An 11,581-nucleotide genomic window follows, 5' to 3' on the forward strand; every position below is an offset into this window, starting at 1 on the left:
AGGCAGAAATGATCCAAGCATCGCACATTCAGGTGAATTCTGCCTTGCTGTGCGAGCGCCGGACTTAGCAAACAAACAGTCGCTGTGTCTTTTCGTTTCAAATTCGTTCGGATTCCTGTTGATTTGCTGTTTATTTCGGCCTCTCCAAAGGAGGAATTCTCGATCGACTTCACAGCAATATCCACGTGAAGGGAAACATTATTTATTAATTCCGGACTTGTTTCCCCGGACAGCTGTGAGCAGAGGGCACAGGACCCATTATTATATTCCAGAAAAGAAAATCGGCGGATTTGTATAAGTAAAATCTGTGAAATTTCTGTAAAAGTAATATTTGTAAAAGTGGTAGTTTAAAAGAGATACATTGCAAGTGGTATCAGATATGGGGGGGGGGGGGTGGGGGGGCGGGGGGGGGGGGGGAACGACAAAGCAGGATTTCGCTTGAAATCCCCTAACGAAAAAATGTTATATTAAGGATGGCAGTGAAAATATCTCCAACATTTAGAAAAATATATCTCTTTCGTTTTAATATCTGATTCGCTGCCCGCTTCTGCATAGCGCAGAGGAGCTTTCTATGTAAAATGATTGCAACACAGTAGCAGCCACGGGTGATCTGCGATTTTCTACACATGGGGATTTAGATTATTGCGTTAAAACAAATGCCTTGCACTTTTTAATCGTCTGCCGGCTCGTCTCTTTCCCCGTTCGGGTTTTATCTCGCAGTTTTCAATCCCCTGTGTTCATTTTACTCACTGACCAGTAATCACAAACTGTTCTGCATTTGTTGCACTTTCAAAAACGACTTGTTTTTAAATTAATAATCCCATTTAAAGCTTTGTCAGAAGACTGTGCGTGTATTAAATTGAAGGTGCCTCAGATGTTTCAATTCAATCTCAATATAACATGCGTTTTCACACAACGAAAACTTGTTTCTTTTTGACCCAATCCTCCAGGTATCACTATTTGAGGAAACATTATTCCACACCCCACCCCCAGTCCCCTTGCCACCCATGAATGAGAAATGAGCTTCTGCAAGGCAACTCTTTAATACAACACAACTGGCAACAAAGAATCACCTGTAATTAATCATATCCTCTGATACTTCAATCTGCAGAAAGCACTCACAATATTACACCCCACTAAATACACAGGGATAATGTCGATACATTCACATTTTGTCGATTCCCGCGGATATCAATTGCTTATATGCCTCTGTGAACATCTCATTGATGCTTACAATCACATAAATACTACAGTCTTTCTAGCAATTATGTTTCAACTTCCCTCAAAATTACATCCACTGATCCAAATTTACCTTGACAAATGAAACACAGTTTTCACTGTACTCAACAAAGAACTGATTTATTAAAAGGTGCAAGATTGGAGATATCTAAGCCGGGTGCCGGAATTTTAAAAAGTGCATAACCCATCTTTCGGATTTCCGCCTGAGGATTTATTTTCAAAATAAGTGCTCAGACCTGGTTTTAAAAATGTACACCGCGCCTGACCAGTAAAAGTCGCGCCGCTTCAGAAAGTAAGTTGGGCGTGTGAAGCCTTTTGAGAGACGTGAACTGGAAAAGCAAAATGGAGAAGTGGAAACATGTTGTGTCGTACGGAAAGAACTTTCAAACGCCTTTGCATTTTAGCTATAAACGTGGTTTGCAACGCATGTCCGATTCTACGTAGTACTGATCTCAACATTTTTTAAGGGAAAAAGTGCGCTGAAATACATATCATTAACCGTTGCATTGCTGCAGTGAAACCCCCGCTAACAAGACATCACTCCCACTTTGAACTAAATCTATCTGACTTGGTTTAAATTCTGTTTTGTCACATTGGTGATGGAAATTAAGAGGGCCCAATTTAACAAATAAAATCTGCCGAATTGAATACTTTTAGGATTTTTTTTGTTGATATACTCGTTGCTAATATCCAGTTCTGCTGCCGTTTCTGAATTTTACCCCTGGTTGAATTGAAAGTTTGTGGGGGGCGGCGGGGTGTGGGGTAGGAAATGGTAAAATGTTTTTCCATTTCTGCTGCTGTTTTCTTACCCTGATTCCTGGCTGGCTGTTGCGTGTCCATGCAATGGTTGAGGTAACCGCCGTTGGTGAACATTCTCGCCTGACTCGGAGGCGCCTGACTGGGCGGAGGAGCCCCGAACGCTCCGTAACGACAGGCCCCGGCCGTGCCGGTGAACTGACCGGAGAAGTGAACAGTGAAAGCGCTGAGGCAATGGTCGTCGTGGGGCTCGCTGGCGCTCCAGCTCGGCTCTTGCTTGATGAAGGACGGGTGGCCGATCGGAGCGCTGTAAGAAGCCCCCGGGTGAAAGTCCAGCACCGGAGCCCATTGGGGAGCGCTGCTCACCGGCATGGTACAGCTGCTGTTCCCCGGGGTCAGAGTGGAGACTGCCGGCAGCAAAGCGTTCAGGTCCCGCACATCGGAACCCATGGTGTCCAAACAATCTTTTAACCAAAACGAATCAATCGTTTATTTCTTGTTCTCCTCTCTATATGAATCCGTTCCACCCTCCACCCCCTCCAACACAATATTCCCAGGGCTGGGATCTCCTCTTGTTGGTCAAACTTCCAAGCTCTTCACACAGTCTGCAGGGCTATTGTATTGAGGCTGTCAAATGGTATGTATGATAGGATGGCGAGTTGTGCGTGTTTAGTAGCAGCAACACTATGGCACATGTGTCGGATTGGATTGGTGACTCCGAGCCTCAAATACTGCGGAGAGGTGGAGCCTGAAAACTCTCTGATCGAGATCCGTCCTCCCTGGTTACATGGACCAGTTTCCCTGTCCACACAGTGTGTACATTTCTCCCTCTCCCTCTCTCTCTCACACACCCACTCTCCCTCTCTGTAGTGTAATCTGTCGATTAGTTAGAGAGAGAGGAACAATCTGGGCGAAGGGGTGGGGGCAGGGAGGAAGAGATGGGGACGAGGGTGTGTGTGTGAGTGCGCGGGGTGGGATGCATGTAGGGGTAATTCATCCCTAATTCCGAAAGTCGCTATCATTCGACTCAAGCCTGTGGTGAATCTAACCAAACTTCCCCTCTATTTTTTCTGAAGAGCTTGTTCTGCAATAATGGAGGCTGTGGATCAGATCAGTAAGTCGAACTAAAATGTAGAATAAGACGCTACATAATTTTGATATCTGTATACATAAACATAATATCATAGGTACACGTGAATGCTGGATGGAGGTGAAATTGACTCCCTGGAATAATCAGGTTATTGTAATATTTCAAACAAAAACAAAAACTTGCTGTATTTTATTTTAGCTTCGCTTTGCTATCATTGCATTTGTCGGAGATTTCAGAATCACGATATCTGCTGATGGGATCCCAAAGTACAATCTAAACTGTTGCTTGATGTTTGAAAACAAAAACACAAAACATTCTCTTTCTGGGCAACCAGCTGCTTCGTTTATTATGCTTGGAAAATTTGAAATCACCGCAAATAAGCGAAATATTCGCATATGTTTTATTTAAAGGCATTTTTATTTTACAAAATCCGAATATCACTAAACTGTTCCGACTTGGGCAACGTATTTTAGTTTAAATATCAATTGGCTGCTAATTTGTCGGTGGTTTGATGTACAATATCTACACTAGAATGTTCGAAAATGTGAACCACCAACTTATCATTTAATCTTTTATTTGAGAACGCACAATACGGGGTTGTTGATGGATGTGCAGAGAATTTGCAATTGGGAATATATGATAAACTATTAGCTTCGCGAAAAAAAACGCAAGGAGAACAGAAGAGACGCATCAGTTCCGAAGTGACAGACCACAATCCATTAAAGAAGCGAGCAGCACATAAACGGCCATTTAAACGTTAATGAACTTTCCCCTCGCAGACGATTACTTTTTGCCTGACATGTTTTCCTTTTAATTTTCACACGGTCCAGGAATCCGACGGTCAGTTAAACAGCGATCTACTTAATTTGCTTTCTTTTAAAAAAAAAGCTCTAGGATAACTTGAGATCTGTTTTCATTCAAGCAGGTGAAAGCTAAATCGAATGCCAGGAATACAGCCTTAGAGTAAAAGTTTGAAGCAAACAATTGTGAAAAATGCAGCTATGCAATGCACTTTTACCCAGATTAAATCTTAATTTAGCAAATGATATAACCGACTAAACGGTAGAGGTGGTGACCTTATTGCATAGAACACTTCCTAAGTAATGGAACGCAGTTACTGTGCAGTGCAAATGCTGTGCCAGTAATTGAATGAGTTTACACGCACTGTACAGTACAAAGTAAAATATTTTGAGATGTGAAATTACACTTGCCGCATATTCAATCGCAAACAGGTCTCACGCCTTTCTTTCTAAGACCAAACATTAGGAAAGTAAAACCGCGTGGTTACAAGCGTACAAAATAATACTATTAATTATTTACCTCAAACTACTTTGCGGAAAGCATGGGCATTTATTATTCTTGTAGGCTTCTAAGTAATAATCTCGGGATGGAAAATAGCAATTTGCAATTGCTGGAATGGCTTACGATTGTGAACCTGTGACGTTTGAACTTTCGCCCTGTCTAATTGCATCCTTATGATTTCCTAAGTATCAGTGTGTACATGAAAGTTAAAAAAAAGTGGAAATCACTTGTTTTGAGCAAAACTAAATCCCCTCTCCCTGCAGCTCCCAACACCTTCATGCAAACGCGTTGTTTATACCTCTCGGCAGATTTAAGAAAAACTGTTCATGATAATACAGCACGTCCAATAATATGACGCATTATTCTTTTATTTCTTGAGGTTTATAGTTACATCCTTTTTTCTTAAACTTTATGGCCATATTTGAAGATTAGTATAGTTATATGAAAGGTTTTCGTGGGGAAAGATCTATTAACCAGTAAGCACGAAGAACAGTTACTGAAATACAACAATCATTTCAGACAAAATCGTCTATTTGCAATAGTGTAATTATATTATTGTATTCTATATAGTATGTTCCCCTAATTTTCACCGGAGGTTTTTACAAGAACGCATTATATTTGATGTAATTTTGTATGATTTTAAAAACAGTCATTATATTTTCCCCTAAGTGACTATCAAGGAGAAAGATAAGTCGTTTCTAGTCATTATCCATTGTATTCTGGTAGTTACTCAACTTTAAATTCAGTTAGGCATTGTCAATATGAAAGGAAAGTGCGTGTTACTTTAAAAATATTATTGATTTTTCCTCCAGCCAGTTACACCGCACGTTTCTTCACAAATTCCTCCGGGGTGTGACTGGACTCGATATTGGGTCACTGTTAGAAAGACCCTAGAGCTAATCAGTACAGTATTGACTAAGAGTTGTTATATTTTACAAAACATTAACTTGACCGAATGTATAAATGTCTGGCATTTTCTTTTTAAATGCAGTTTCCCCTCAGAAACAGGGAGCGCTTAGAACAAAAAGTTAAAGAACTTTCGAATTTAAAACAAAGAATGTAAAGTTAGAAGTTTCATGTAGATAGAAATACACGAATATTTGTTTCAAAATAAGCAAATTCAAATTTTGAAATTTGAAAATGATTTCGAAACAATTTGAGGCGATTTGTTTAAAAGCGAATAAAACTGAACATTAAGACGGGAACTTAACAAGGACAGTTAAATTGGTGCTGCGATCAGATTTATTTGAAGGATATTGAAGCAGAAGGACAACTTGACTTGAAAAATTTGCGCGTTTAAAAGTAATCATTCTGCAAAAAGACCCGGGCGAAATTAATCGCCTCGATAGAGAGGAATGATAATAAAGCTAGCCATCGTCCCACGTCACAATGTACTTTAAGAGCTGGTGTAAAGCTATAGTTTTGATGCACATTTGCTGTAAGTAACGGCATTGAAGGCAGCGTTCCCGTGGGGTTTTTTTCCGCGGGGAATGGAATTTTGGTTTTTTCATTGTTTGATTGTCAGAATTTGCGAATTTCGTGTATGCATCCAAAGAGTGCGCGATACCATTGGAAAAGGTGTGTCCAGTTTGAATTCCTAGCGGATTTACTGTCAATTTGGAAGTTTTTTTTCACTTTAAATAAGGCCAATTGATTTCAAGATCTTTCATGAAACGGCGCGAAACACAGAACGAAGGTTACAATTCAATTCTGTGTTAAAGAACGTCATTCATTTAATTTCACAGCCCGGTGTAAGGATTTGCGAGGACCGACCATCTATTACCTTCACAATATGTCCCTACCCTTGGGAATTAGGACCACTCCAACTAAACGTGCCTGACTGAAAGCACCTTCCTCGACCAAAGAGAAGGCAGTTTCCCTTTGGGCTGGAAAATATCCAATTAACTACCCTATTTGTTAGACTTAAACCCCCAATTCTGCAGGTGAACTTTTTTTGTGAATAAATATGCTTGGAACGACTGCCTTTGACATTCCAAACTTTCACAGAATGAAAAATAAATACTTTTCTTAAGAAGCACGAAAACGTCAATTGGGGCAGTTAAACAATTATTTTCACATACTTCCCTCGATAAGTTGAATCTCTCTCTGTACAGAGTGACGTGCTTTTCCTCGACTGATTTGAACCTTGATCCTATTTCACTAGTTTGGAACTGGAAGTTACTCCATTTTGAAATAATGACAAATTTGTTCATTTTGGTTTGTGGTTCGGTTTTTACAATCGGCACTGTCACTTTATTTTAGAAGTTGCGGTGGGTGAGGTAAGTGATTTCATTCAGTGTCTCCCCAACCTGGACTATCGACCTGGTCATTTGTGCAGCTCCCAAAACTGGTCAGTAACTGATGGAAAAGCAACACGCCAAAGGTAAAGGTTAAGTTAAGCCCTGACGTTGGAAGTTAAGAGGATCTTGTCCGTGTAAAAGATTGACAAGTGATCATCTCATTCTTCTGTTCGTTGTTAACCCAGCAAACGGATCATTTCATCACCATGTGCAATTTGCACTCGGGATGTTGGGGTTCTTCCGGAGCAGAGGTAGTGAAGTCACGTCTGAGCTAAGAGACGCATGTTCAAATCTTATTTACCCTAAAGGTGTGTCATAACGTCACTGAATAGGTTTGTTAAAAATATCTATAACTGAGATCACACTGGCACGTATATTTTACCCAATAGATACGGTTCCTGATCTCTCTGATAAGCAAGTGTGGCGCAAAGTTGCTCAGTGTACCAAATTGCAACATGTTGCAAAATTGACATGTCTCTATTTCAATATGTGACGATGTAGAGTTGGTACTTTCAGTGCTGCTGCAATGTAGCACCATTCCAATAAGGAATAAGTCGGGGACAGGTGCAAGGTGCAGTGAAATTTATGTCTGAAGTTTCCCAAGATTACACTGGCTTTCAGGTCAAGCATTTAGAGTGTGGGGTCTCCAACTTGACAGTCCTTCATGTATGTTGTGAAAAAAAAACAGCAAATGCTGGAATATTCAGCAGGTTAGGCAGTATCATTGGAACAAGAATAAGCATTAACTTTTTGGGAATTTTTTTAATGAGTTCCAAGTTTCACAGCAGTTTCCTTTGTATTTAGTTCATTTTGACTTCAACCTGGGTGAAATTCACTAATCCAGCCTAGGAGAGAGAGAGTTGGGAACTTGTGGAGTCCCTCACCAAAAACCTATGACTCAAATGTTCAAAGAGTGTAGATGGGACTTAACACTCTTTGTATATTAGTGCTAAGATATCTCCAATCTTTGCAGTCATCTACACTTAATATCAGGGCCAGTTTAATGGTAAAGCATCTTGGGTTGTCATGACTATCAAGAGCATATTATACTTCAGATAAATTGTCAGAACAAAGTGAGCTGGTTTTGCACCAACAATACAGCATGGAGTTAGGGATACTGGAGAGAAGTGGAGTAAGTTTCTCTGAGGACCTGTCCTTCTCCAGAGGCAAGTTGAGTACTAACACTTTATTTAAACCAGACAAGTCTAATATCAATGTGAAAGGAAAGCTGCTGGACACAGAAGGCATACTTGCACAGGAATAGGCCTTTCAGCACCTCCACCCTAATGATGGTTGAGTGCTATTTTCACTGGACTAGCAACCTAGAGGACCAGGCTAACACCATGGGGCAGTAGGTTCAAACCTTACCAGGCAAAATCACCATCTCCAAGTTACTGTCCAAGCCAATCGTAATGTTGATTTGGAAATATATCATATTCCTTCAGTGTTGGGTGGTCAGCATTCTGGTCTCCCTTCCTAAAAGTAATGTGGGTGTATATACACCACATGGATTGCAATATTTGAAGGACGCAGCTCACCATCATGTTCTTAAGTCAAATTAGGGATGAACAATACATATTGGCCCAACCTGTAATGCTCAAATCCCATGAATGGACTTTTTAAAAAGATGGAATTTGAATTCAATTAATAAAATGCTAGAAATGAGTAAGCTAGTCTCATTAATGTTGTCACAAACCTATCATTGCAAAAAAAAACCAACTGGTTCACTCATGTCCTATAGGGAAGGAAATCTGCCATCCTTATTCAGTCTGACCTGTTTGACATGATTCCAGAACCACAGTAATATAGTTGGCTCTTAATTGCTTTCTGAGATGACTTAGGAAGCCATTCGGTTTAAGTGCAATTAGGGATGGGAACAAATATTGACCTTGTTAGCAATATCCCATTAAACAATAAAAAATAATAAATTATGAAATGGCTGACCTAAATGTTATCTCCAACTTTGTTCAATGAACCTTGATAACATGGCCTAACAGAAGAAGGAGACAAAATGATTCCAGCAATGAAGCTGAAGTTTGAGAATTCTGATGTTTAATAAAAGAGTCAGAAGCTTCAAAATTTTAAATGATTTCTTGTACATCCACAATTTACCTCAAAACAATTTCAATTGCAGTTTCTCTGTGACAATAAGGAATTTTGATGCATATGGACAAACCTGCACATGATTCTTAAGCCATCATTATCCCATTTCCTCTATATTGTACTGCCACTACCTCAGGACCAGCCTATTTGGGAACTTCTTTGCAGGTGGATCCTTTCCCAGAACTCTGGGAATTGAGGTAGTCAGGCACAGGATAATGCAAGTAAAATTGAGTTTCACAGAGAAACATGCAATAAGTGAAGTAAGGAGTTCAAGATGACAGGGGCATCAGAAAGTAGCATATTGCTTCAGTCTGAACAAAGTTTGAACTTAGATGCTAGAGTTTAAAAAAAGTACCACCAGCCAGGCACTCCTGATTAAACAGTTCTTCATTTCCTCATAATTGGTTAAGGTCTCAAATAACAAAAAAAGTTAGGATTTGAGTATCAGAACTTTAAAACTTAAACAGTCTTCTCAATATGGCTATCATGCAAGTGAGCAAATATATTATTCACAACTTTGGCGCTGGTACAGTGGTACTGACTAAAGATAAATAAAAGTAAAGACTTACATTTATATTAGCACCTTTCATTACCTTAGGAAGGTCCAATGCACTTTACAGCCAACTAAGTAATCTTAATGTGCCATTGCTATTGTAATGTAGGAAACATGAGAACAATTTGTATATAGCAAAGTTCTATAGTGACAGCATTGTCTGTTTTTTAGTGGCGTAGGTTGAAGGATAAACATTGGCCACTGCTGCTCTGCTCATCTTCAACATGGTGCCATGAGATCTTTTACAAGAACAGACTTTTTACAAGTTCAACTTCCCTAACCAAAAGATTACATCTCCAACACCACAGGACTCCCTCTGTATTGCACTCCGATGTTTACCTCATTTTTCACTCTCTATTCACTAAAGTGAAGCTTGAATCTACAGCATTCTGATTCAGCTGAGAATGTACAGCTGAACATAGTTGACGCAGATAAGAAGCAGTTCAAATTTTAATTAAAAATCTCACGATTTAAAATAAATTTATTTTTGAACAATTCAAAAGTTTGTTGTATTGGATTTGAAGTGTTCCTGCACTGAATCCAGTCTGCTACTTGTGGTAGATTGTATCATATTACATGTCAGTTTTTCTCATAGCCACACTCCATTTTTTTTCTCTTGAATGTGTGTAGAATATATATTCAATGTTCTTCAATGGTCCAAGAGATTAAATGAAATAGTTATGGTGGAATCTTTGCTTTTGGCAATAAATACAAAAGTCAATTTATTCACTAAAAAACAGCAATTTTGTTAAACTTTTAAAAAATAAATTAGTGTTTATTGACCTGGCAGTTTTAAGTGATGAATGGATACATCTTACACACTTGACCTGGAGATGAGCTTCTGACCACATTTCTGAACCATCGCTAAAGCTACATACTTTGAATTACTGCTTTATCAGTTTCAATTTTGGCTCAGAAGTAGAATGCTCAGCTCCGAGTCAGTAAGCTTATAGCTTTGAGCACCACTCCAGGTGCTTGACAACAAAAAATTCTAGATGGTCCCTCCAGCATAGCACAGAGGGAGCACTGCAGTCTTGGAGATGTACCTCTTTGCATGGAGAAATTAACAAAGGTTCAAACTGTTCTTGCATAAAATATCTCAGCACTATTTTGAAGAAAAGTAGAGGAAGAGTGGTCAATATTTATCCTGCAAACATCACCATTAAAAATAGGCTATCTGTAACACCACTTAAAGGGCCATTACTTCCATTCCCTTCAGAATCATCTCTCATTGATTACTTAAGTCTGAATTTAACTTATAGAGTCATACAGCATGGAAACAGACCCTTCAGTCCAACCAGTCCATGCTGACCAAAATCCCAAACTAAACTAGTCCCACCTGCCTGCATTTCGTCCGTATCCTTCCAAACATTTCTAATTCATGTACTCATCTAAATGTCTTTTAAATATTGTAACTGTACCCCCATTCACCACTTCCTCTGGACATTCATTCCACACATGAACCTGCTCTGTGTAAAAACATTGCCCCTCATGCCTATTTTAAATCTTTCGCCTCTCATCTTAAAAATATGCCCCCTAGTCTTGAAACCCCCACCCTAGAGAAAAGACATCTGCCATTCACCTTATCTATACCCGTCATTATTTTATAAACTTATGGACATTTTTATGGATTTCTCCAAGGCTCTCTTGGGTGGACTCCCATTTTATACCTAATGAGCACTTAAATTCATCTAAAACTCCCAAGCAAAATGGCCTCAGGTCACATGCTTATGATACCGTAATTATGACCATGAGACAGAATGCAACAATCATCCTGTAATCACTGGCATTTACAGGCTCCCATTTGAATAATGTTTTGATTTTACTAGATCAACCTTGTGTTCAAATCTCTCCATGGCCTCACCCAAACCTGTATCTGAAACCTATAGGAACTCACAAACATCATCAATATCTGTGTTCCTCATTGCTGATTTTGTGCATCACCACTTACAGCCAGTTTTCAGCTGCTAAGGGTCTAAGGCCTGGACTTCGCTCCTGACCTGTCTTTGATTCTCTACCTCTTTGTCCTCCTGTAAGATGATTCAAAAATTTTAGTGGCTTTGCCTCAACAGTTTTTTTTGTGGAAGAGAGTTGCAGATATCTACTACACTGTTTTTCAAAGAAATATTTCGTGAAAACCCCACTAAAGTGCTTAACTCTAATTTTAAGCAATGGTCACTTGTTTTGTACTCACCCACTGGAGGAATTATCCTATTTTGTATATTAAATCATTTCATA

The 11,581-nt window shown here is 39.4% G+C and overlaps 1 protein-coding gene across 4 annotated transcripts in view; it reads right to left on the reverse strand.

Moving 5' to 3' along the window:
* wt1b (WT1 transcription factor b) overlaps nt 1-2,769 on the reverse strand; it is an 82,672-nt gene extending 79,903 nt beyond the window's left edge. For 2 of the 4 annotated variants that reach the window (XM_020511050.2, XM_020511049.2), the window contains exon 1: nt 2,049-2,766. In XM_020511050.2, coding sequence (XP_020366639.1) covers nt 2,049-2,445 — 397 coding nt within the window. In that variant the 5' untranslated portion in view covers nt 2,446-2,766. Of the gene's footprint in view, nt 1-2,048 lie in introns of all 4 variants that reach the window. The other 2 variants (XM_020511052.2, XM_020511051.2) reach the window with 1 other exon arrangement.
* Nucleotides 2,770-11,581: the final 8,812 nt, after the last annotated feature.

The sequence above is a fragment of the Rhincodon typus genome, chromosome 17, assembly GCF_021869965.1.
Source record: "Rhincodon typus isolate 14 chromosome 17, sRhiTyp1.1, whole genome shotgun sequence".
Taxonomy (NCBI): Eukaryota; Metazoa; Chordata; class Chondrichthyes; order Orectolobiformes; family Rhincodontidae; genus Rhincodon; species Rhincodon typus.